Below are 25,774 nucleotides of genomic sequence, written 5' to 3'. Positions count from 1 at the left end.
CTGATTGACCCATGCAGGACTGACCTGTCAGTAAAGTAAGGCCCCCCTTCTGAGGCTGGTTCCCTTCCATGCTTGTGAAATAGCTCACCCTGAGTGCCTGGTTCTCCTGGCTGCTGGGTTGGGTGGCAGGGCCTGTGATCTTCCCCAGCTCTGGGGTCTGCCCCACGCTTGCCTATGAGGTGATCTGGCCTCTGGTTGAGCTCCTGGAGAATAAGATAAGATGCAGCTGCTCGTTGCCATGTGCCTGGTCGGGGAAGCCTGACCTGGGCCTGCCCTCTGGCCCACACACCCTCTATGCTGTGCCGCAGACCATGCTTCTGGAAAAGCTGCGTGTGGCTCGACGTCCAGTCGGTGAGGCCACGTTCAATGTCTTCTACTACCTACTGGCCTGTGGGGACGGCACGCTCAGGTGAGTGGGACCGAGGGCACTGGGAGGATGCTCTGGGCTCCCACCCACTGACAGCTCCCGGTCGTTGCCCCCTGATTGCATCCCATGCCAGTTGTTTATTTCATGGCCGCTATGTGTTAGGCTCTGAGCTAGGCCCTGGAGGTGATGAGCTGAATGAGCCATAGGCCTTGCCCGACAGGAGCTTTCTAGCCTCGGACCCCGGGGGCCTGGCTATAGGTGAGGGGCACCATTGACCCTTCAGCATTCCCAGGGCCTGGCTAGGATCTCTGCTCCCCGTGACGCCAGATCTGGACAGGAAAACACCCCGAGGTGCAGGTGGTCAGGGACTTGCCCACAGTCCCATGGGTAGTGTGGGGCTGAGCTGGTGTTGGAGCCCACGTAGGGGCCAAAGACTGAGTCTTTTTTCCATTGCCCTCCACGCTGGCCCCCTTGCCTTGATGATGGCTCCTCTGCCAGGCTCTTCCCTTTAGACCTTCAGGCTTGCTGTCTGTGTTCACTGAAAAAGGATAAATGATAAGGCTGAGCAAGCAGCCCAGGGTGCTAGCCTCGCATCCGGGCCAGTTAGGAAAGGTGCCTGATGGGAGGGCATGGTGGAGAGACAGAACCAAGTCTGGAGGCAGAGTCTCTGCCTCCAGCCTGGCGGGGAGATGGACTTGGTGTGGGGACCCAGCCCTGCGCTGACGCCTCATGTGTACCCCTAGGACAGAGCTCCACTTGAACCACTTGGCAGAGAACAATGTGTTTGGGATTGTGCCACTGGCCAAGGTGAGAGGCCTGTGGGGGGCATGGTTGACAGCCCGGAGCCTCTGAGTAGGAGAAGCTTCGGGTGGCCTGGAGTGCCCCAGGGGAATAGCAGGAACCCGGCTCCGGGTGGGTGGCAGTACCCCAGCCTGGGCTGCCCTGAGGGTCCGGCAGCATGGGGATGATGAAGGTACAGCCCATCTGAGATCCGCTGCCCGTGTGACCGTCCATCCCTGCAGCCTGAGGAGAAGCAGAAGGCGGCTCAGCAGTTCAGTAAGCTCCAGACGGCCATGAAGGTGCTGGGCGTCTCCCCGGATGAACAGAAAGCCTGCTGGCTCATCCTGGCTGCCATCTACCACCTGGGGGCTGCAGGCGCCACCAAAGGTAACCCACCATGGAGCCCAGCAGGCTGGCTGGTCACCCGGGAGAGCTGGTGGGCGCCCGGCCCACCCCCAGTTCATCTTCACCCCACACATACTCATCTGTTATCAGACCCCTCTCTCTGGCTGCCCCTTTCCCAGTCCCCCTCATCAGAGCAGAAGCCTCTAAACACCCAGAGGAGCGTCTCTGCCAGTGATGGCCAGAGGCCTGGCCTGAGGTGACAGTGGCCAGAAGTGCCGTGAATAGCAGGGGGTTTGGGGATTTGGAGGCTGGGGGAAAAGACTAGGGCACGAACTGAGAGTAGCACCCCCCCAGAATAACTCTCCTTCTGTTCCCTTCCTGACAGAGGCCCCCGAGGAGCAAGCGGGTAACTGACCTTGACCCCGAACAGGGGTGTAGGGGCCACCATGCCCTGTCTTGGTGCTTCCCCTGGGCTCTCTCTGGGGGCTGGGCTTGTTCTATCAGAGCAGAGGGCACTGGCCTGGGAGAAGCCCCAGGTTTGAGGGTAGAGAAGGTGCCTGCGGGCAGCAGGGCTTCTTAGAGCCCCAGGAACATCTGCTTCTACGTGTTTTGCGTACAGATCCTGGAACCTCTCAGGATGCTCTCCCTGGGGCATAGGTGGGGAAGGGTGTGGCTTCCTGGGGCTTCCCAAGGCCAGTTTCCCCTCAATCTTCTCTAGTCTCTGGTTTGGTATTTAAGTGCCTCTTCCTCTTGCATGTCAGGGTGGAGACCACTAGGGGGCAGCAGGCGCTGTGCTTTTAAGGGCCTCTTCCTCTTGCATGTCAGGGTGGAGACCAGTAGAGGGCAGCAGGCGCTGTGGTTATTAAGGGCTTCTTCCTCTTGCATGTCAGGGTGGCGGCCACTAGGGGGCAGCAGGCGCCGTGGTATCGAATGGGCTGCAGCTTCAGCATTAGTGCTTGGGGTCTCACGAATGGCTGGAGTTTGGTCTGCTTGGTCTGCCTTGGATGGGCCGGCGCTCTGAGAGCCTCTTCACCTCTTTCCCCTCCAGTGTAGAGAAAGGGCTGCTGCTTCTGAACGGCACCTGGGGCACTGGCTTCATCTTCCTCTGGGATATGAAGGGCCCCAGGCTGTCGGCAGGAGTGAGGAAGTGCTGGTGGGCGGGAGAGAGGGTGGGTGGGCATCATACCGTAGGTACCTTATGATCCCAGCAGGTGGCATCCCTGCCAAAGAGGAAGCGGGCTCAGAGTTAAAGCTGTCTCCACACTTGTGGATGGGCAGGTGGATGGGCGTATGGTTGTGTGTTGAGGACGTTCTTTCCCTCTGAGGAGGTGACAGCCCAGGTTTCCTGTAGCCCTACTCAGTGCTGACTGCATGTGGAGAGCTCTGGGTGCGAAAGCACATGGACCTCGTTGAGCAGTGACTGTTACCTCTTCAGAGCTTCCAGGATTTTCTAGGGGTGTGTGTGTGTGGTAGAAAGTATTTGTGGGTCTCTCTGTGTGTGTGTCAGTGTGATTATATCCATACAAATACTGTGAGGCTGTGAATGTGTGCACGTGTGTGTGTGTCTGTGTGTTTCTGAGTTTCTGAATGGGGGTTGTGTTCTCTGTCTGGCTCATCTTCACAAACCCCCACCCCCTACAGTCCCTTCCCTGGGCCTGGCAGGCTCAGCTGATGACTGTTTGCTAACACGCTGTTTTTCTTTGCATGCTGCATGCTGGTCCTTTGCCTTACAGAAGCTGCCGAAGGTAAAACCTTGTTTCTTGTTAGCATTCCCTAATTGCCGTGATTAGACATGTGCTGGCTGAGATGCGTCGTCCCAGTCCCCTGCAGCTCTTTCTTGCCTCCCCACTGTTGGGCCACAGTGGATATTTGAGACCTCCCCTGGTGGATACCTGGGGCAAAGGGGAAGGGTCCTAGTGTGTCCATGGAAGGGCGAGGTGCGCCAGTTTTCTTCTGATACATGCCCCCCACCAGGCACAGGCTGGTCTTGTGCTTTTCGCAGGTGGGCCGGCTCATCCTCTGTCCTTCCCCACCGCTGGCACCTGGAGCCAAGCCCTCTAAAGGGGCTTTCCCAGCTGTTGGGGAGCCCTCTGCTGGCCGCAGTGTGGAGTTACCTCCTCTTTTTGGATTTGCTCCTTCTCTCCAAGGGGCTTCCCTGGCGGCTCAGACAGTAAAGAATCTGCCTGCAATGCAGGAGGCTGGGGTTCAATCCCTAAGTGGGGAAGATCCCCCTGGAGAAGGAAATGGCAGCCCGCTCCAGTTTTCTTGCCTGGAGACTTCTACGGGCAGAGGAGCCTGGAGGGGAGGGAGTCCAGGGGGTCACAAAGAGTCGGAAACGCCACCCTTAAGAGACCCAGGCAGCACTGGCAGCTGCTGGTTGTCCCTGTTTTGCCTGAGGCCCTTGCTAATGTCACCAGGGCTCAGGTTTTTCCTTTTGGAGGGTGCCTGTTCCCTGTCACTAAGGGCGCGAGGGAGCCGAAGTGAATAGTGGTCATCAAGCAGCCTAAGAAAGGAGACCCAAGATGCTAAATACTTTTTTCTCCTTCATAGCTGGGCGCAGGCAGTTTGCTCGCCACGAGTGGGCCCAGAAGGCTGCGTACCTGCTGGGCTGCAGCCTGGAAGAGCTCTCCTCAGCCATCTTCAAGCACCACCACCAGGGTGGCACCCTGCAGCGCTCCACATCCTTCCGCCAGGGCCCCGAGGAGAGCAGCCTGGGCGACGGCACAGGTACCCGAGTCCTGTGTGGTTGGAGGCCTCTTCCAGGGTACACTGCCATCTCCGGGTGGGCAGACTGTTGGGCGAACAGATGCTCTGTGCTGCCTGGGCCTGGGTGGGGGTGGGTAGGGAGCATGCCCAGGTATGAAGTCCCAGGGAGCAGGAGATAGAGCTGACCCTCTTGCCCACAGGCCCAAAACTGAGTGCGCTGGAATGCTTGGAGGGCATGGCATCTGGCCTCTACAGCGAGCTTTTCACGCTTCTCATCTCCCTGGTGAACAGGTGGGTACCAGGCACTCTCGGCTTCCTGGCCTGACAGATGTAGGGTGATGCCTTTTGCCTGTGGGGTCACTGAGGCAGAGCCAGCCTCCACCAGCAGCTGAGTTCTCCCCTCGGGTCCTGGGCTCCTGAGCAGGGATGGGAATCAGGCTTAGGGCAGGGTGGGCTGCCTAGCCGCCGGGGCACCACCCTGGGGGGTTCTGACCTGGCTGTCCCTGGGCAGGGCGCTCAAGTCCAGCCAGCACTCGCTCTGCTCTGTGATGATTGTGGACACCCCAGGCTTCCAGAACCCTGAGCAGGGTGGTTCGGCCCGCGGGGCCTCCTTTGAGGAGCTGTGCCACAACTACGCCCAGGACCGGCTGCAGAGGCTCTTCCATGAGCGGACCTTCATTCAAGAGTTGGAAAGATACAAGGAGGTAGCACTTGACCGTGCCCCTGCTGCCTAGCAACCCCAGGCTCGCCTGGCCCTGGCACACTCGGGAGTCGGGAGGCATCTGTGGATGCAGCAGATTCCCTGCCGGCTGATCCCTGCCCAGCTCTTTATTTACTCTCTGATGTTTCTGTCCCCTGCACTCTCTGGAGCAGGAGGCTTTTCCTGCTGAGGTTGCATCCTTTGTGGAGTTTGCTCTCCAAGAAGCCAAAGATGCTTGCAGGGTCCTTCCCTGGGGGCCCCTCGTTGCCCACCTTCAAGGCCACCTGCCTTGGCTCCATGAACCATCACCAGGCAGTTCCTGCTTCCACGTGTGTCTGGCCTGGCCTTCCCTGTCTCCCGATGTGTTAGGATGATGACTAATTATTAAGCGCCGCCCCCCCGCCGCCTCCATAAAAGGGTATCCCAGATGGGATCTGAGAATCCTACCTCATGTGGAGCTGAGTTGAATGAGCTGGGGGGTTTGGGGGCGGGTGGTATTTATCTTGGATGAGAGAAGATTCAGGAGGAAAATGACAGTTGTTCTTCAAGTGAAAGGATGAGTCTGTGAAATCGAGATTGCGCTCACTCCAGGTGGCCAGATCAGCGGGTGTGAGTAACAGGAGTGTGTACGGGACTTTATCTCACTGTGAACGAGGTGAGGAGAAGGTTAACTGTCCAGAGACACAGTGCGGGGCCTTGAGAGGTGGTGAGCATCCGTCAGTCGGGCTGCTGGAACGTTCCCGCTCTGATGGGACACTGGACTTGCTGACCCCAGTGTCCCCCGCCTGGCCTGCTCGTAGGGCCGCACATGGCCCCGTGCTCACTGTCACCCCACCTTCCTTCCTAGGAGAACATCGAGCTGGCGTTTGACGACTTGGAGCCGGCCATGGATGACTCTGTGGCTGCCGTGGACCAGGCCTCCCATCAGACCCTGGTAGGAATTCCAGGGAGGGCCTGGGCTGGCCTTTTATCACCCTTCCCATTCTTCTCCCTCGGTAGAGTCCTCCCCTTATGAGCTACTGCCTGCCAGTCGGAGGGGTCACTGTGGGTGGGTGGGGGGATGGGGGGCATGCAGCAGTCAGGCCCAGATACCAAGCACTTTGAAGTTGTGTGCCCTACCCTCAGCTGTCAGCCGGTCTGGCCAGGGAGGGGCCACTGTGACCTTCGGCCCTAGTGCGGTAGGGAGCTTTGCCCCTGGGTGTCTGAGCTCAGGCCCTGTCCCAGCTGTGCTTCAAGAGTGTCTGCCAGGAGCCTTCGTACCACTTCCTCGCGGGTGAGAGCCTGGATAGACCCAGAGGACACAGTCATCCCCTCCCCTTGTCCCCGAGTACAGGAAGAAGCAGGGCGAGGAGGCGGCATTCTGGCCGAATATGGATACAGTACGCAGATATAAAACCGAGGGGCTGTGTGGGTGTGAACCCTCGCCCCTCATTCTGGGGATGGGCCTTGTCACCCGCTGGGCAAGCGTCTTGGGCACCTTGCTGCCTGGGGGACTGGCTGGCCTGATGGGCACTTGGCGTTTGGCAGTCGTCTTCAGTTAGGGAAGCTTCATAAGGTGCTTGATTGAAGACCCGGCAATTTTGCCAGGTCGCTGATCTCCCTCCTCTGCTTGGATCCCACCTCCTTTTCCCCATCTCTGTGGGAAGGCTCTGGCCCAGGGGTGGTGCCCCGAGAGAACAAGTATCCATCCCCCTGGGACAAGTGCTTAACGTGCCCAAGTCCCCCACCTGCCAGGGGAAGTTGGCTTTTCATCCTGATACCTGGGCCCCCACCAAGGCCTCCCTTGACAGTCTTTGCCCTTCCCAGGAAGTGGGCCAGTTGGTCCAGGGGACTTATGTGCAGCAGTGGGTCAGGTGGTGTGTTTGGATAGCGCTTGGCTGTCCCTTCGTTCCTCTGACCTCCCTCGCCTGACGGGCCTTGGCATCAGCAGCTGCACCTCTGGGCAAAGGAGCCCCTTGTTGCCCTGCCCGCCATTCACCCCACCAGTGGCTGCCTGCTCATTCCTGCCACACAGCTCCAGCTACTCTGTTGCCCACCGGTTTGTAGTCACCTTCTACTTCCTCCTAGTCAGCACAGACTCCCTTGGGCAGCTGGGATCAAAGAGGGCACTTCTGTTACTTCTCTTGTCCCCAGTCCCTAGAGGCCAGGCCAGAGTCCTTGCCCAAGGAAGACCTGGGAACTGCATAGAAAAGGCACCCTCACACCTAGTTATTTGGTCTGTATGGAGAATTAGAAACAGAATCCAGTATTTCCACATCATCTTGAAGAACTGGGGAATTTACCAACACTCTCAGGCCCACGTTCTTCCAGGATGGCACATGGCTGCTGCTGAATGCGGGCTGGCAGATGTGGACACCTGCTTCCTGGTCACCCAGCTCTGCCCATTTTAGCTGCCACATGCATTAAGTCAACCATCTTAGACTTTTGGCACTCAAGTTTATGACCCTGCAGTGACCCCACCCGCAGAGCTCAAGGCCCTCTCTGCGTTCTCCCCTCTTGGGGGAACCAGGGGTCACCCCACAGCCGTCTCTTACTCTTACTGACAGCCTTCTTTGGGCCATCCTCTGTACTCAGAGCCTTACAGACCTGCACTTTAAATGTGCCTAGAAGGTGATACCCAGAGAGTTCAGGCACCATGGGGCTCGCTCAAGCCCCCCGACCTCCCAGGGGCTAAAGGTGGAGGAGAGCCTCTGGATGTGGGCTTGGCATTCATAAGAAGCCTTCAGTTTTTCGGGATTTTGGACGCAGGTCCTGGGAATCGCATTGTGTGGTGGGCTTCTCTCCCTGGCCCTTCTTGATGCTTGCTGCTCACCTGCTCCACAGGGTGGCAGCCGTGAGTGGCAGGAGCTGGAGTGTGTGTGTGTATGTGTGTGTGTGTGTGTGTGTGTGTGTGTGTGTAGCATGTTCAGAGTGTGTGGTTGGGAACCAGCAGTCCTGGCCGCACGCCCCTGCCCCCAGCCCCACCACAGCTCTGTGTGACCCCGTGGGATTTCTTTCCGTCTCCACAGGTCCGCTCGCTGGCCCGCACGGACGAGGCGAGGGGCCTGCTGTGGTTGCTGGAAGAGGAGGCTCTGGTGCCAGGGGCCACAGAGGACACCCTCCTGGAGCGCCTCTTTTCCTACTACGGCCCGCAGGAAGGTGACAAAAAAGGTGGGTGCCCCTGGAGGGCAGTGCCCCACTTCCTCTCCCGAGAACCTGGTTATGTGTATATGGGTCCAGCTGGCCTTGCCTGGGGTGGGGCTCATTGAGTCCTTGGGCTTTGGAGTGGGGGAGCCTGGGCACTGATGATCTGAACCTTGCTTCCCCCCACCCCCAAACCAGGCCAAAGCCCCCTCCTACGCAGCAGCAAATCACACCATTTCCTCCTGGGCCACAGCCATGGTACCAACTGGGTGGAATACAACACGGCCGGCTGGCTGAGCTACACCAAGCAGAACCCAGCCGCCCAGAACGCCCCCCGGCTCCTACAGGACTCCCAGAAGTAAGAGTGCCACTCGCTCTACCTGCCCTGGTTTTCTCTTCTTGCTGTTTGAGGGTTTCCTCTGCAGTGTCTCTGTCGGGTGAGGGAGGGGAGGGTCTCCCCTCCAGGTTCCCCCACACGCACCCAGATAACCTGGACCCCTGGCCACGGTCATGTTGGGGTGGTGGGGCGTCCTAGGAGCTGCGTGAAGGGGCAGCCGGCCTCTACAGGCTCCATGAATGAGACCTTTCCCCTCCTTGGCCTCCCCTCCCCTCCCCTGGCAGAAAAATTATCAGCAACCTGTTTCTGGGCCGGGCGGGCGGCGCCACGGTGCTCTCAGGCTCCATCGCCGGCCTGGAGGGCGGCTCGCAGCTAGCGCTGCGCCGGGCCACCAGCATGCGGAAGACCTTCACCACGGGGATGGCGGCGGTCAAGAAGAAGTCCCTGTGCATCCAGATTAAGCTGCAGGTGGTGAGTGTGCCCACGGGGGCCCCGGGGCACTTCCGGAACGCTGGCAGGTGGCCAGGGGCCTCCTGGGCTCACTGCGGTCACCCGTGCCCGCTCAGCACCCCACTTGCCTCGGTCGCGGCTTGCGGGGGTGCGGTGGGGGGCACGGCCCTTCCTCAACGTTGCCGCCTGTGAGTGGTCTCTGGGGCCTGGTAGGGGCAGGGCTGTCCAGACTCAGCAGTATCCTGGTCGGGGGACGAGAGGGGGGCCACCTGCCATCCTGCCCCCAGTGGAGATGCTCGTGCCCCGGTCCCCGCCTCCTGGCTCGGGCTGTCAGCGCCCACTGAGGGCCGATCCTTCCGCTTCGGCAGGACGCCCTCATTGACACCGTGAAGAAGTCCAAACTCCATTTCGTCCACTGCTTCCTGCCGGTGGCGGAGGGCTGGGCCGGGGAGCCCCGCTCCGCCGCCTCCCGCAGAGTCAGCAGCAGCAGCGAGCTGGACCTGCCCCCGGGAGAGCACTGCGAGGCCGGCGGCCTCCTGCCGCTGGACGTGCCACTGCTGCGGGCGCAGCTCCGGGGCTCCCGCCTGCTCGACGCCGTGCGCATGTACCGCCAAGGTGGGGCCGTCCCCCCCAGAGCCGCCCCCGCCCCTCCCCACAGCTCTAACAGGGCCCTCCCCCGGGGTCTGGAGGGGAGCTGTTCCCCTCCCGTCTCCCACCGGCCCTGGACCTGGCTCTTCTCTGTCACTGCCTCCTCTGGGGTCTCTCCTTGCATCTCTCCAGCCGGGTCTGTTCCTTTCGCTTTTTCTCTCCATCCTGCTGATCTTCTTTCTCTTCCACAGTCCAGCCCTCTTCATCCCCACCCCACCGCACCCTACATGCCCTGTCCCCACAGCTCTCTCCTTGCCCTCCCCTTGTCTGGGCAGGTCAGCTCTGCCCACAGCTGACCCAGTGTCCTACTGGAACAGCTGCCTGTAAGAAGGGGCCAGCCCCCCCAGTGAGAAATGCTTACTCTTTCTGAAGAACTTGAAATTCCCAAGAAAGGTCAGATAGACCCTTTCTATGGACCAATCTAGAAGAGGGGGCCAGAGAGGATGATAATAACAGTAGCTGACATCCTTAGCGCTTTTATAGTATACCAAATGCTGTTCTAAAGCTACTACACAGATTAGCTCATTTAATCCTCACAACCTCCTGAGGTGTAGGTACTAGTATCATCCCCAGATGAGGTGACTGAGGCTCAGAGAGGGTAAGTAGCTTCCCCAAGGTCACACAGCTCATGAGTGGCAGAGCAGATCTGACCTAAGCAGACCAGCTTCCACGTAGCGGTTCGTTTGCCCGAGATGTTATGAGTTGCCAGGTTTCTGCCCTTTTTTTCCTTAGCTGGAGGAGCAGGTAGGCTCCCACCTACCAACAACTAGGTCCCCATGAGGCACCCCCAGGGGCACCGTCACTTTTCCTCAGCAGCCAGAGCCAGGAAACGGGCTCCCTGCCCTGCTGAAAATAAATCATCGATCTGTCCCCACGTCTTGATATGGAGTTGGTGTTTATTATTTCAAAACCAGATTGTTACCACTCTGAACCAAAATCAATGTGCTTTACTCAAACAAGCAGGTCGATGCGGCCAGCGGCAGCAGGCCCCCCTCCCTGCCCCCAGCCCCCAGCCCCCATCGATAGCACTGATGATTAATTAAGATGCCAGGCGTCCGGACCTGCTATCCCGGCCCATCAATTTAATTGCAATTCAGATACAATCAATAGCTCACTTTGTCTTGGCCCCTCGGCAGCCCCCGCCTCCTGTTTCAATTATCAGACACATGCATCAGCCCTTCTCCCAGTTGGAGGGTTTCCCAGAGCAGCTCTGGCTGCCGTGGCAGAGCGAGCCCCCGACGGGCTGCTGGGAGCCCTGGTTTGGAATCCAGGACTGCCCTCATCTGCTCCTTGGGAGCTTGAGCAAGCCTGTTCCTCCACCTTGCGGGCCTCAGTTTCCATGTCTGGAGGATGAGTTCTTTCTGGCTCTAAGACTTCTTTTTCATTTGAGATTCTGTAGGAGTAGGTCTCTTGGTCCTTTGCTATGGGCTCTGGGGTCCTCGGGGTGACTTGGCGTAACCTCTCACTGGCCTCCATCCTGACCTTGCTCCAGCCTCAAGCCCAGGCGGTAGAGGATCTCTGTTAGAGGTGACACTCTTTAGGGAAAGGGAATCTACAAGGCTTTTTGGTCACCTGACCTAGGGCCCACAGTCAGGATGGGGGCGGGAGGGGTGCCCTTTCTGATCCCTGCCTCAGGGAACCGATGAAAGGAAAGGAATGTTTTACTGAACATTCAACAAGTGAGTCAAGCTTGTTTCTCTGTTTTCTCCTGTAAGCACTGTGACTGCAGGATAAGTGGGAAGGCTCCCCATTTAAAGATGAGGAAACTGAGGCTCAGAGAGGTTGAGTGACTCATCCAAGGTCACGTGATAGGAAGAGCCAGGGCAGGATCCCAGCCCCGAGCACTTGCACTTTTCCTCTCTGCTACTCCCTGATGCCCTCATTTTTATGAAGTCCTCAAGACATCATTCTCTGGGAGCAGATGAGTCTGACGGGCCAGACTGACGGGCCTGGGCTCTGGGCTCCTCTCTCCTTAGGTTACCCTGACCACATGGTGTTTTCCGAGTTCCGCCGCCGCTTTGACGTCCTGGCCCCACACCTGACCAAGAAACACGGGCGCAACTACATTGTGGTGGACGAACGGCGGGTAGGTCTGGGCCCCCACGGCCCCACCAGACCCTCCTCCCCCTGCTTAGACCCCTCTGAGCCAGCTGTTGTCCCTTGCCTAGAGAGAGCTGGGCTGGCCCTTGCTCAGGTAGCTGGTTTGGGCCGCCGAGGGCTGGGATGGGCCTGGTGGTGGAGGGAAGGCAGCCCAGGCCATGGACTGCAGAAATCACAGAAGAGCTACCTGCTTTCATGGCCCGAGGTGAGGGTGTCTGCTATCTGCTGAGCCAGACAGTCGCCCAAGAGCCTCCCAGGGGGCAGATTAGAACTAGTGTTTTGGGTGCCCCACTGGTAGCACCTGGGCCCCTCAGCCTTACCTCTACATCAGGGACCAGTCCCTCCAGCAGGAAGCTGCCCAGGGGTGAGGCAGGCATCCCTCCCAGGAGAAAGGTTGACATGGCAGCACCTCCCTGGTGCAGGGTGAGCCTCGGGCTTCCAGGGTGGGCCCTTGTCAGCCAGGTCAGTGACTTGCTGCCGCACAAAGGGATGTCTTCCTGCCATTCTTGGCTGTCACTCTGACCCCCAGAGTTAGCACCTCGGAGAGGCCAAGGGCTCCTTGAGCAGAGGAACCCTCCTGTGCTGTTCCTTGGCCTCAAGCACAGCCTGACTCAGAAGGCATCTCAGGCCTTAGGATGACTTTCCTACAAGGGAGCCTGCTATGCCAGATGGGGCAGGACCCTCACACCTCCTGCTGCTGCCCCCCGAGTCACAGACCCACACTGATGGAGCCTCAGAGACCCTCTCTCCACCCTGTCCATCCGGGACCTGCCAGTGTCCAGGGTGACCTCGGCATGGATGTAGATGACCCGAGCCACGCCCCCATCACTCTGACCCTTGACCTCCATTCCCACCTCCCCCTCAGGACTACACCCAGCACCTCATCATCTCTGGAAGTGCTCCACTTCTGAAATCTCTGACCACAGCCTCCTGTCTGCGCTGCTCATCCCCTCTCCCTCTCAGGACACCCGCTCTGTGACTCCGTCGAGACTTCTCATTTCTGGACCCCACTCCATTTTCTCTGCTCTGTCCGTTCCTTTCTGACTTCCCTTCCTCTTCCTCTCAGTCTGGACGCTGTGGTCCAGTTGGTTTTTGTCACCCTCAGCTCCTCAGTCTCCCATAGCACCTGCCCTGCCCAGCCCCCTCCCTGAAGGGCCGCCTTTGGGCGTTAAACCCTCCTTGGACTGGAGCTTCCAGAGGGCTGTGGGGGAAAAGGATGCAGCTGTGGGGCCTGAAATTCCGAGAGGTCCGTGATCTCCAGGTTTCCACGTGCTCCATCCTTGCCTGGCTTCTATTCCGCGCTCCGCTGCTCTTCCATCCTGTCTTTCCCCTTAGATCCTCCCCTACTGCATCTTCCCAGCAATTGACCTCGCCTCTGAACCCTAATACAAATCGGGGTTCCAACCTCCCCTGGCCCCTGCGCACTCCTCTCCAGGTGTCCCCTCCTCCCCAGCCCTCCCGTCTGGGTGTGGGAGGGGCACCTCTCAGCCAGTCCCTTCCTCCTGTGCTTTGGAACCCATTCCTTCTGGTCTCTCTGGGGAGCTGCTCCATCAGCACGAAGTCTTCTCTGTCTCCTGTCCTTTCGGCCTCTCCTTCTCCGCTGGCTCTTTTCTCTCAGTGGAGTAGTCCACAGATGTTACACTCAGAAGGGAACTTCCATCAACCTTCCCTGGTGCCCTGGGCCATCAACATTTACTTCCCTCCTGCCGTTCATCCTCGCCCCCGCCATCCCCAGCGGCCCGGTTCCCACCCTGAGGACACCTGGGACTGGCTTGTCCTCCCAAGCCCTCCATGTTGCCAGAGCTCACGGGCACTTTTCAGTGCTTCTCGCCAACATGTGACCATCGACAGCCCTGTTCTTTCTGAAGCGTTTTCTGCTGTTTCTTCACTGCTACTCCTGGTTTTGCCCTTGCCTCCCTCTTCTCTCTTTCTCGGTCCCTCTGAGTTTCCCTTCGTCCACATGCCCCTGAAGTCAAGGTCCCTCTCTTCTTTAAGACTCTGTCCTTGACCGTATCTGTTTTCTATGCAACATCCTCTTCCTAGGCAACCTCATTCACACCCATCACTTCAATTACCGCATATATATTGATGACTCCCAGATCAATACCTCTAGCCCAGGCTTCTCTCCCGCTCCAGACATGCGTTTTTGTTTAGCTGCTTTCTAACTCTTCTACCTGGATGCCTTATAGCACCCCAAACTCAGCATGCTCAAACCAAACTGATTATGTGCTTGTGCTCAGCTGCATAGTCGTGTCTGACTCTCTGCAACCCCATGGGCTGTAGCCCGCCAGGCTCCTCTGTCTCTGGAATTCTCCAGGCAAGTGGGTTGCCATCCCCTTCTCCAGGGGATCTTCTCAACCCAGGGATCAAACTGGGGTCTCCTGCATTGCAGGCAGATTCTTTACCACTGAGCCACCAGGGAGGCCCCTAGAGATGGAGATTGGAGCCATTATCTATTTACTATGCGAGTCAAAAACCTCCCTGTGTCCCTAGCTTCCTCTCTCTCATCTACCTCTCCCCCACATTGAGCAAGGCTCCGTCTATTTTTTTTTTTTGGCCATGCCCTGTGAGATCTTAGTGTGTGCCCTGTGAGATCTTAGTTCCTGGACCCAGGATTGAATCCTGCATTGGAAGTGTGGAGTCTTAACCACTGAACCACCAGGGAGGTCTCCATCTTCTTAATGTCTCTTGCATCTCCCCCTCCTCGTCTCCCTTTGGGTCAGGCTCTAGTCTTCTCTCCTATGGATTCCTGCCTAAGGGGTCCATGCATCCTCCACTCATGGGCCAGTAGGATTTCTGTAAAGAGCAAACCTGACCACGGCCCTCCCAGGGAGAGAACCTTCAGGGGCTCAGAGCACACAGGCTCACGTCCTTTAGCCGCTGCCCACCTCTCCACCTACCCCTTAACTGATGCCCACCCCCCTCCAGTTATTCTGAACCACCTGGAGTTTCCTCAGGGCTTCCCATTGTCTTATGCTTCCAGGCCTTCGCGCCTGCTTGTCCCTCTGCCTGAAATGCCCTCGCCCCTACTTTGTCTGGCTAATCCTTACTTGTAGCTAAAGACAGCGCAAGCAACACCTCCTCCGGGTGCCTTCCACAGCCCCCTTCTCTGGCTTAGATGCCTCCTCCTATGTGCATTTCACCAGTTTTTGTGTCTGGCTCCCCAGTGAGATAGCTTTGTTCCTCTTGCAGTCATCTTTATATCCCCAGAATCCAACACAGAGCCTGGTGCTGCAGAAGCCACTGAAAGTGCTTGTTGAATACATCGTGGACTGAACGGAGGATGAGAAGGGCTGAGTGACTGGGTGAAGCCCCGCGTGGAGGCGGGGAATCTCCGGGTGGGCTTCCTGACAGAGGCGTCTCTTTGCAGGCGGTGGAGGAGCTGCTAGAGTCCTTGGACCTGGAGAAGAGCAGCTGCTGCATGGGCCTGAGCCGGGTGAGTTGACCCTGCACTAAGGCAGGCAGGCCCACACTCTGGTCACCCTTGTCCGGATGGCTAGTCCTTCCCTCCTGCCCTCCCTGCTCAGTCCAACTTCTGGAGTCTTCTGGGGCCCCTGCTGGGTCTTGCCCCCCCCCCCCGCGCCCTCACCCCAGCTGCCCTGGGGCTGCACTTCCGCTCAAGTGGGCTTCCCTGGTGGCTGAGATCATAAAGATAATACGCCTGTAATGCAGGAGACCCAGGGTTGATCCCTGGTTTGGGAAGATCCCCTGGAGAAGGGAATGGCAACTCACTCCAGTATTCTTGTCTGGAGAATCCCACGGACAGAGGAACCTAGTGGGCTACAGTCCATGGGGTCGCAAAGAGTCAGACACAGCTGATTGACTGACACTGTTGCTACAACTACTTCTTTTCAAGCTGCCCCCTTCAGGGCTGGGGGCCAGGAAGTTAGATGCTCCAGCTGCAGCAAACTTGACTCTGCTTCCCTCTCAATAACTGGCTTGCTCAGGGCCAGGAACACCTCTGTGACGTCATGAGGGAGTGGGTCGGAAGGTGGTCCTGAGTCAGCCTGAGTCCTGGTGTGGGGAATGGGGAAGACTGAAAGGAGAGCTGGGAGAAGCAGAAAGAGTGTCTGCACTGCTGAGCTGTCCGGGGTCTTAGAGAGGAAGCAGGGCTCTGTGAGGCTGTGCGGCCACCGCCTGCCCACAGGTCGGGTTCCTCACCTGATTGGAACGTACATAAAAGGCAGGCGTGCCCAGCCCTGTGTGCCAGTCTGCCGCATCACTCCACCCCAGAGGGCCAGCCGGGCGTCCCTGCCTCGGGCCAAGAGCCTGCGTGTCCCCCTACCGAGATTGGGAGGCTGACAGGCAGCATCCACGGACGTGCTCCAAGGGCCGAGGTGGGCAGAGAGCAGTGGGGAGCCCCCGGGAGGGTTCTGGACTGTCCATCTGTCCGCAGAGAGGGAGGGAACTCGTGGGAAGAGGTGGAAGGGGATGCTTGCAGAAAAGGCTCGCATTCTGCTCCTCAGCTCTGTTCTCCCTGCTCTGTGTTCTGAGTCATGGTTTTGATTCCTACCGCCCCCTCCCTCCCTCTTTCCCTGGGAATCCCTTTCCTGTCCTCTTCTCTTTGGCTCTGCTGTCCCTGGTTTTTCCTTTTTCTTGGGCCCCGGCAGTCCCTGCTGGTCTGTGTTCCTTGGTTTCAGGCTCTGCTCTTTTCTGCTTCTTTCCTGGTTCTCTCTGCCTCCTGTGGTCCCGCCCTCTTCCGTGTTGCCTCTCTGGTTTTGGTCTCTGCTGTGTCTGGCTCCTTCCTCTCCTCCTCCCCACTTCTCTCTAAGCTCTTCTTCCCTGGGAAGCCTGAAGTCAGAGTTTTTTCACCGCAGTCTCTTGGTCTTTCTCTGGGTGGGGTCCCGTCCCTCTGGCAGGCTGAGCTGCTGGCTAGCCTTGGGGGGATGGCACCGTCTCAAAGGCATGTCTTGGGTAGAAGAAGGCCTGTCCGGGCTGGTCCTCTTCCCAGCTGCCGTCTCTGTCTCTTGGCATCGTCCCAGACGCCTGCTGAAGCCAGTGAGCCCCAGGGCCCTCTCACCCTCAGAGCACAATTAGGGGCAAAGTCAGATGTTTGCTGACATCTGGTTTGAAAGAGAAATTTCCAGGTTTCTAGGCTGCGGTTGGGCTTCCCTAGTGGCTCAGCGGTGAAGGATTCCCCTGCAGTGCAGGAGCCACAGGAGATACGGGTTTGATCCCTGGGTCAGGCAGATCCCCTGGAGGAGGGCATGGCAACCCACTCCAGTATTCTTGCCTAGAGAATCCCATGGACAGAGGAGCCTGGTGGGCTACAGTCCATGGGGTCGCAAAGAGTTGGACATGACTGAGCGACTTAGCACGCACGTACACAGGCTGTGGTGGTGAGCAAGCATTCACTGTGCTTGTCACATTGTTTCAGAGGAAAAGGGGTCTCCATCTCATTCCACAGGTGGCTGGGAGTGGAGCTCAGGCAAAGAAGTTTGAGAGTCTAAGAGCCTCCCTGACTTTGTAAAATATGTATGGGTGGGTATGTCTGGGGGAAGAGAGGGCCCTGAGATTTCACCTAATACCCCAAAAGACTCAGCTGCACAAATGGACAGCTGTTAAGAGAAGCTCACTACTCTCAACTCTACACCACCCTTTCTCATCTCTGTGTGTTTCTGGGCCATTCTCCATCCCCCTGTCTGGCACCTCGCTGCTTCTGCCTAGTCAGACGGCTGCACGCTGACCACCAACGTGTTGACCCCCTCCCTCCAGGGACCTGGGTCTTCCCCACCCTCTGTGGAATCTCAGGCTCCCGCGCTGTGGGACACAGAGGCTCAGGGAGGGCTGAGACCCATGGGAGAGGCCCGGCGCTCAGCCCCATGTGTTGTGGAGGATTGAGCTGGCTTTCTCCCAGGCCAGCCCCACGGGACTCGGTTCCTGCCAGGAGGCAAAACGTTCCCAGCAGGAAGTGCGGCCGTCTCCCCACTCCTTCAATGGAGGGAAGCCTGGGGACGCCATACCTATTGGTGCTGTTTCCTATGGAGTTCACGTCTTCTCTGTACCCCTCAAAAGGGAATATTCTGTCTCCTGGGCATGGTGGCGGTGGCCTATACTTCCACGGCCTTTGCCCTCTCTGAGGATACCAGAGTCCTGTTTTTTTTCACCTGATCATTTCTCCCTCTTAGAAGAAGAACAGAGAAGTTTACCCAGGCCCAGCTCAGGGCAGAGAAGAGTGAGAGGAAAGGCCAGGTGTGGGGGCGCCCAGCTGGTTCCTCTCACATCTGCCCTCCCACCCCCAAACCTGTATGACAGGTCCCTTGCCTGGGCCAACCCCCGCCCACCCCACCGGTTTTTTCACGAGGTGAAACCTGGGTGTCGGGGTGGGTGTTGGCACATGAAAGAGGAGATGGTCTGAAATGAAAGTGAATGGGGAGGGTGCAGAGAAGGGGCCCCCTCCCCACCCTCTCCCTTCTCTGCAAACTGCTGCCTGGTCTTTTCCTTCTTACAGACGTACATCGTCCCCTGATCCCAGGAGGCCAGAACCTGTGGTTGGGCCTGTGGTGGCCGTGGCGGCCGTGGGCACGGGCGTGGGTGGCCCTGGGGACGAAGCCACCAGAGGTGTTGCGGGGCGTCCACGGCACGTCCTTCTTGTCCCAGATGACTTCCCTCTGGCCTCCGTCTCCTTCATCTCTTTCCCGTGTTACTCCTCCCTCCCAGACCTCACCAGCCGCCAGCCCTCCTCCCCCTTAGACACCAGGGTTTTAGGCTCTCCCCAGGCCAAAGGCCACGCCCTGGGCCCCCTGGTTTTCTGTGCCAGCTGCTCCTTCCTCCGCTGAGCTGCCCCCTGCCTCTCTCCTGCCCCGCCTTCACCTGGCCCGTGTCTCCACAGGTGTTCTTCCGGGCAGGCACATTGGCGCGATTGGAGGAGCAGCGAGATGAACAAACCAGCAGGAACCTAACTCTGTTCCAAGCGGCTTGCAGGGGCTATCTGGCCCGCCAGCACTTCAAGAAGAAGAAGGTGCTGCTCCAGGGACAGCCTGGTCCCCTTCCCTAGCCTGTCTGGGCAGAGCTGAGCTCCGGGGGTGGGGGTGGGATTGGGAGGGACATTCCCGTGGGGCAGGAGGCCGGGCGTGGGGCTGTGAGTTATCTTTATCTGGGGGAGAAGAGGCAGGACCTCCCAGGGGCACCCTGGGCCAGGGCAGGGGATGGGCAATGCCCCCACCCCCGTCAGCCAGAGTGCTCGTGTGCCTGGTGATGAGACTGAGTGGCCTGGTCCGAGGCTGGGTGGTGGGGAGCAGGGCCCAGGCAAAGGTGGGCTAGGGATCGCAGACTGCTCCATGAAGATTAAGGAGCTGTGTCAGCGACTCCTTTTCTTATTAGCAAGTCCATAAAACAGCCAGCACCGCCGCCTCTTGTGTTTCAGCAAGATTAGGTTTTATAGCACATCTAGGCCAGCGTGCTGGAAATAATCAGGCAGCAAATAAAGCAGACGAAATTATTCCTAATGACGGCAGATCGGTTAGTGCCCAGTGAGGTGCTCCGGGGGCTGCGCTCTCTGCGCCCACTCTCTGAGGGTCGGAGGGAGGCTGGGGACAAAGGGTGGCTCAGGAAGTGTTTGACTCGTGGTGGGTCTGGTGGCCAGAGGGGCAGCCCCAGAGGCTGGGGCTGGTGGCAGGGACCATCCTGGCTGGACTTGGGACTGACAGCCTGCTGCACACCACCCCCACCCCAACTTAGATCCAGGACCTGGCCATTCGCTGCGTGCAGAAGAACATCAAGAAGAACAAAGGGGTGAAGGACTGGCCCTGGTGGAAGCTCTTCACCACCGTGAGACCCCTCATTGAGGTCCAGCTGTCGGAAGAGCAGATCCGGAACAAAGACGTACGGAACAGCCCAGGGAGGGGAGGGCTGAACTTCATCCACGTGGGCCAGAGTTTTGCCAACTTGTCTTGGGCTTCCCAGTGCTCCTTTGTTCAGTCCACAGATCTGGTGTCCTTGAGCTATGCCCAGCAAACAGAAGGTGTCCCTCTAGGGTGCTGGCTGAGCCCCCGGGTATCTATCCTCTTAGGATAAAACCTCAGGCATCTGCAGTCCATGGGGAAGGGTCTAGGGAAGGAGCCCCAGGCAGGCGGTGGCTTCCAGTTCCCTCATGTCGTGGCCTGAGCTTCACCAGCTTGGTTCACCCCAGGGGTGCAGATCCTGCCCCAGGGTCTCCCAGGGGCTCTGGCTTACTTTGCCCTCCTTCCCGCACCCTAGGAGGAGATCCAGCAGCTGAAGAGCAAACTCGAGAAAGTGGAGAAGGAGCGGAACGAGCTGCGGCTCAGCAGTGACCGGCTGGAGACCCGGGTGAGTGAGTGATTCCCAGGACCAGACAGACCGACCCCCCTCTGCGGGGTGCTTGGCCCAGGAGGCCCTCCCCCGCCACCCTCCTACCACTGTTCCAGCTGAGTGAGGCAGTCAGTTCAATACATGGTGACTCCCTCCCCCAACTCCAGATCTCAGAGCTGACATCGGAGCTGACGGATGAACGTAACACAGGAGAGTCCGCCTCCCAGCTGCTGGACGCAGAGACCGCAGAGAGGCTACGGGCTGAGAAGGAGATGAAGGAGCTGCAGGTGAGGGCAGGGCCGAGCTAGTTTCTGCGACACATGCTAGTGCCCGTCTGCTCCCCCTAAGACAGGTGGCATCTTTGCCACCAGCCCAGCACCCCCGTCTGCCCTGGGTAAGCTTGTGACCGTGGTCTGTGTGGTTCAGGGGCGCGGGCGGTACTGAGTGAGGGGCTGGGGCGGCACAGCACATAACCGCTTCTCTGCAGACCCAGTACGATGCGCTGAAGAAGAAAATGGAGGTGATGGAAATGGAGGTGATGGAGGCCCGTCTCATCCGGGCAGCTGAGATCAACGGGGATGTGGCTGATGGTGACACAGGTGGGTCAGAGGCCGGGGGACCTGGCAGTGGCCTGAGTGGCGAGTTCTGAGGCCCACCCCTGGGTAACCACGCCCCTTGCCTCCTGGCTATAGAGCTGTTTTAAGGCTACGTGAAATAAATTGATGAGAAAGGAGAGGTGCCAGTAAGTGCAGGGGATTATCATGGAAGGTGGTAACAATGGCAACCCACTCCAGTATTCTTGCCAGGAGAATCCCATGGACAGAGGAGCCTGGCAGGCCACAGTCCATAGGTTCGCACAAGTCGGACATGACTTAGCGACTAAACCACCGCAGCAACTATGATGATGACAGTGTTTGAGGACCACGGTCTGGTGGTCCTTGAGAAAAGGCAGCACACGTGGCTGCATCACTCTCTAGGCTTCTCCCGGCTAGTGGCTCCTTCTGCCTTGGAAGGAAGTCACCAATCCAGGGACCTTTCTGAGTCCCTCTGGCTGACTCCACCTGCTCCCCAAGCCTTCATTCCCCTCCACCCCTTCTCAGGGACTCTCAGCATCTCATTCAGCCCCTGTCTGCCCCCACCCCACAGGTGGCGAGTGGCGTCTGAAGTATGAGCGAGCCATGCGGGAGGTGGACTTCACCAAGAAACGGCTCCAGCAGGAGTTTGAGGACAAGCTGGAGGTGGAGCAGCAGAGCAAGAGGCAGCTGGAGAGGCGGGTGAGGCCAGTGCAGGCAATGGAGGCCCGTGCCTGGGAGGGGCGGGGAGGGGCTGGGCGCCATGTGTTGGCGTGGGGAAAGGCCAGTGAGCCAGGCAGGCCCTTGGAGCACTAGGGAAGGGTTGACGTTGGATGTGAGGGACAACCAAGGGCAGACTGTTGTCAGAGTGTCTTAGATCCCCCGGACGAGCCTGACTTCATCCTTGGTCCCCAGACCTCCGTCTCCTTCACCCACCGCCCTCTCCTCACCTCTTCCACCAGTACCTCCAGGCCTCTCAAGGGCCGCTGACCCTGCACCCCCATCTTGCCCCCCTAGCTTGGGGACCTGCAGGCAGATAGTGATGAGAGCCAGCGGACCCTGCAGCAGCTCAAGAAGAAGTGCCAGCGGCTGACGGCCGAGCTGCAGGACACCAAGCTGCACCTGGAGGGGCAGCAGGTCCGCAACCACGAGCTGGAGAAGAAGCAGAGGAGGTGGGTGGGTCCCCTGGCCTGGATGTCGAGGACCTCTTTGAGCGGTTCCCTGCCTCCCTCCAGGGAGGAGAGACGAGAGGGCCTGAATTTGGCTGGGGCTTCATCTGCCTGGTCCCTCGCCCTGGAATCGGAGTCAGGGTCTGACTTCTGACCTCCGAGGCGCATGTAGACCACAGCGTTCCTGACGGCCTGCTCAGGGCTCTGCTCTCAGATGTTGCCTCCCTCGCCCCCCATCCTGGGATCTGGAAGGATGGGCGTCAGCCAGGCCCCATGCAGGAACCATACCACCGCTGTCCTGCCCATTGCACCCCCAACACCCGGCTCCCCATTCCCGTGTCCCCCCGCCCCCATTGCCTCAGCTACACAAACACAGACTCCTGGCTAATGTCATTAAACTACCTGCCACTTCCATCTCATTATCATAATGCCCTGAAGTGGCAGGGTCAGGGGGGACAGCCCTCGCAGGAGAAAAGCCAATCTAAATTAATTTTCCAGGCCAGGATGGGAATGGGACGCCTTTATTAGGAACAGGGAGGAACCCCCACGTTCTGGGAACAGCAGAACGCTCCAGGGAGTGGGGTGGGCTCCCAGTTCCCCTCTGCAGAGGACGGGTTCTCAGCAGAGGCACCAGTTGCTTTTGTGAAGGGACAGCCCCATGGCCCTGGGGGTGAGGAGGGCAGGGCTGTGTCCCTCCAGTGACCCGGGGTTACCCTCGGCCTCCTGGGCTCATTGCCAAGTGAGGGGCACTAGGAAAGCCTTATATTCCTCCCTCCCAGCGCTCTGACTCTCTGCTCCCCTGGTTCTTATCTGTACCCCACCCTCCCTTTTACCTAGAGGCAGGCACCCTTAGGGGCCCCCCTCGGAGCACCCCATGACAGTGCCAGCTCGACCTAGTTACTATCTTGCTGCACACCCCGCTGGGTAACTTATTAAGTTTCAGCGGGCCTGGAGTTTTCTTACTTTTTTTTTTTCCTTGATGTGGGGTTGGGATGGGAGTGAGCTTGTCAGTTTTCGACAGGGACAGGAACCCGATTAGCTATTCCAGGAAGGTGTGAAGAGGAAGTTCAGCAATTTGCTCCTTGTTTGGAGTCACTGGGCAGGAGATGGAAGGCTGGGAAGTGGAGGAACAAAGGAGGAGCCCCCACCCCGGCTGTGGCCCACATTCCCCCTTGAAGCATGCTGCCAACTGGGCATAGGGGGATGGGGTCTCCAGCCCAGGGTGGGGTGTTCTGGGGTAATGGGGTGCTGCTGGGACAGGTAGGCCTGGGTAGAAGCTGGGGCCCAGAGGTGGGGCCGCAGCCAGTTGTTCTGTCTAGCGCTGTAGAAAGTGAGTGAGATGAGGCAGGATGTTCATTTCCACCCCTTCTGACACCCCTTCTGCTTTCACCCTGGTCCCTCTTCCTATCCTTTGATCTGTTGAAAGACAAAAGGCTGAGACTTAACACCAGAGGAGAGTCTGTCCACTCCTTCCCTGGAAGCAGTCTGTGGGCACCTCTTAGGCCCTCTGGATGACATGCTCCCCCACCCTTCAGGCCCAGACCAGGTTGCTCAGCAGGGCCCTGCTGGCCTGACCTGTAACCCGCCTGCACTGGCCCCAAGTTCAGGCTGCACGAGTCCTCCCATCCTGCACCCTGTCTGGGTCTGGGCACCACTTCCTGGCAGCCTCCGGGTGCTGGAGGCCCGGACTCTTCCTTTACCTGATGGAGCCGCCATGGTCACACTCCCTGGCAGGTTCGACAGCGAGCTCTCACAGGCACACGAGGAGGCCCAGCGAGAGAAGCTGCAGCGGGAGAAACTACAGCGGGAGAAGGACATGCTCCTCGCTGAGGCCTTCAGCCTGAAGCAGCAAATGGAGGTGCGTGGAGCTGCCTGCCATCCGTACCTCCCCCCGCCCCAGGCTCGGGCTCGCCCAGGACCAGCCTCATCTTCTTTCCCTCCAGGAAAAAGACATGGACATTGCGGGATTCACCCAGAAGGTTGTGTCACTGGAGGCCGAGCTCCAGGACATTTCTTCCCAAGAGTCCAAGGATGAAGCCTCTCTGGCCAAGGTCAAAAAACAGCTCCGAGACCTGGAGGCCAAGGTCAAAGATCAGGAGGAAGAGCTGGATGAGCAGGCGGGGACCATCCAGATGCTGGAGCAGGTGCTGAGGGCTAGGCCAAGGGAGGCAGCACTGTCCTCTCCGCAGCTCCGGGGTATGGGCCAGAGGAGAAGATCTTGAATCCAATCGGTCGTCCCTTCTCTCATTCACAAAGTACTGAGGGGGCACCTGATCTGTGCCAACCACAGTGTGAAGATAATTAAGCTTTTTCACAGCACTTTCCATGAGAACAGATCTTAATTGAGCTCCACTGGTGAGGGGCTCAGGAGGCAGGGCAGCTGGAAGGCCATGAGCCCGTACAGCCTGCCACTGAGCCACTGTATCAGTTCAGGCAGCTAGAGCCCCAAGGCCAAGTGGAAAAGCGGCAGGATTGCCCCCATGCCCAGCAGCGTTCCCTGGGCCTGTGCCAGACCTCTAGTAAAGGAGTTCAGTTTCTCTGGAGAAGCCAGCTGCCACCAGAGCAAGGTGGGAGCACAGGGAACTGCTGGCAGAGACGTTCCCTGCTCCCGAGCCCAGGGAGAGCAGCCGATTGGGGTGTGGTGGGGAGGGTTCAGGGTGCTGCCGGGGAAGAAACCCAGCCCTTACTCCCATCCACCTCCAGGCCAAGCTGCGACTCGAGATGGAGATGGAGCGGATGAGGCAGACCCATTCCAAGGAGATGGAGAATCGGGATGAGGAGGTGGAGGAGGCCCGGCAGTCATGTCAGAAGAAGGTAAACCGGTTGGCTCTGACCCATCCAGTAGAAACACTGGTTCCCCCATCACTGCTTTACAGTAAGGACTTTTCCAGATGTAAACTATTATATATAGGATGGATAAACACTAACGTCTTACTGTATAGTGCAGGGAGCTATATTCAATATCCTGTGATAAACCATAACGGAGAAGAACATTTTTTAAAAAAGAATGTCTCTGTGTATATAACGAAATCACTTTGTCGTACAGCAGAGATTGGCACAACACTGCAGGTTAACTATATTTCAGTTAAAAAACAAATCTAAAGTAAGGGCTTTTCTGTTTTCTTTACCTCTGTTGTCATTTAGTCGCTCAGTTGTGTCTGACTCTTTGCGACCTCATGGACTGCAGCACTCCAGGCTTCCCCGTCCTTCACTATATTTCACTGCTATTTAGGACTGGGAAGCTCTGCTTGGGATCCTGGCATTGACCAGGATGTGTGCTGCTCTGAGGGTCCGTAGAGAGGCCCAGGCCCTTGGGGAGCTAACATCCCCTGCTTTCTGTGCCAAGCTGCAAGCACAAAGGCTCTGGAACAAGAACTCCCACCTGGGCCTGCGCCGCTGCTCGTGGCCTCCCATCCCTCCCCTTCTTCCAAGGCTGCTCTGAAACCCTGGGAACTTTGAGTTCAGGGTCTGCCCCTCCAGGTCATCCATCCTCAGCCCCTGCCCCACTATTCTCCCAGGGGCGCAGGGAGGTGTCCAGCAGGGAAGGGGCTGGCTGCACCTGACTCTGAAGGGACCCATGGGCCCCTGTTTGCAGTTAAAGCAAATGGAAGTACAGCTTGAGGAAGAGTACGAGGATAAGCAGAAGGTGCTGCGGGAGAAGCGGGAGCTGGAGAGCAAGCTGGCCACACTCAGTGACCAGGTGAGCAGAGACCACTGGCTACGGCGGGGAGAGCCGGGAGCAGGAGGGCGCTGGTTCTGTAGGGCCCTGCCATCTCCTGCAGGAGGGTGATCACCACTCAGGGCACACCGGGCTTTCTCACCTCGGCTGGTGTGATCCCAGCCCTGCCACTATCATTGCTCATTAAGGCATCTCTGAGAGTGAGGGCAGGGCGAGGAGGGGGCTCGGGGAAGACAAGAGGAGGCCCCGTGGTGGAGCCCAGAGCCCCAGCTCCTGCTGTCCACCCAGGTGAACCAGCGGGACTTTGAGTCAGAGAAGCGGCTCCGGAAAGACCTGAAGCGCACCAAGGCCCTGCTGGCAGACGCCCAGATCATGCTGGATCACCTGAAGAACAACGCACCCAGCAAGAGGGAGATCGCCCAGCTGAAGAACCAGGTATCCACAGACAGGACGCCATCAGTGCCCTCTCCCTCTTGCCCCTGCCAGTGGTTCTTGAGTCCTTGGGAAGGAAGGTGACAGGGAAGCGG

At 58.6% G+C, this 25,774-nt stretch overlaps 1 protein-coding gene across 10 annotated transcripts in view; it reads left to right on the top strand.

Moving 5' to 3' along the window:
* Positions 1-25,774, top strand: part of MYO18A (myosin XVIIIA) — a 101,180-nt gene that overhangs the window by 56,627 nt on the left and 18,779 nt on the right. For all 10 annotated transcript variants that reach the window (XM_088828740.1, XM_088828739.1, XM_088828738.1 and 7 more), the window contains 25 exons: positions 309-409; positions 1,111-1,174; positions 1,390-1,534; positions 4,043-4,219; positions 4,399-4,489; positions 4,710-4,902; positions 5,746-5,832; positions 7,907-8,048; positions 8,220-8,379; positions 8,643-8,829; positions 9,177-9,423; positions 11,433-11,542; positions 14,927-14,992; positions 18,389-18,517; positions 19,237-19,380; positions 19,756-19,845; positions 19,995-20,114; positions 20,315-20,426; positions 20,974-21,101; positions 21,417-21,571; positions 23,303-23,426; positions 23,512-23,712; positions 24,272-24,382; positions 25,164-25,268; positions 25,536-25,682. In XM_088828740.1, the coding sequence (XP_088684866.1) occupies positions 309-409; positions 1,111-1,174; positions 1,390-1,534; positions 4,043-4,219; positions 4,399-4,489; positions 4,710-4,902; positions 5,746-5,832; positions 7,907-8,048; positions 8,220-8,379; positions 8,643-8,829; positions 9,177-9,423; positions 11,433-11,542; positions 14,927-14,992; positions 18,389-18,517; positions 19,237-19,380; positions 19,756-19,845; positions 19,995-20,114; positions 20,315-20,426; positions 20,974-21,101; positions 21,417-21,571; positions 23,303-23,426; positions 23,512-23,712; positions 24,272-24,382; positions 25,164-25,268; positions 25,536-25,682 (3,336 nt within the window). The remainder of the gene's footprint in view (positions 1-308; positions 410-1,110; positions 1,175-1,389; positions 1,535-4,042; positions 4,220-4,398; positions 4,490-4,709; positions 4,903-5,745; positions 5,833-7,906; positions 8,049-8,219; positions 8,380-8,642; positions 8,830-9,176; positions 9,424-11,432; positions 11,543-14,926; positions 14,993-18,388; positions 18,518-19,236; positions 19,381-19,755; positions 19,846-19,994; positions 20,115-20,314; positions 20,427-20,973; positions 21,102-21,416; positions 21,572-23,302; positions 23,427-23,511; positions 23,713-24,271; positions 24,383-25,163; positions 25,269-25,535; positions 25,683-25,774) is intronic.

The sequence above is a fragment of the Moschus berezovskii genome, chromosome 20 (assembly GCF_049115385.1).
Source record: "Moschus berezovskii isolate FMDL1 chromosome 20, NW_MosBer_1.0, whole genome shotgun sequence".
NCBI classification, from domain to species: Eukaryota; Metazoa; Chordata; class Mammalia; order Artiodactyla; family Moschidae; genus Moschus; species Moschus berezovskii.
This window is presented reverse-complemented; position numbering and strand designations above follow the sequence as displayed.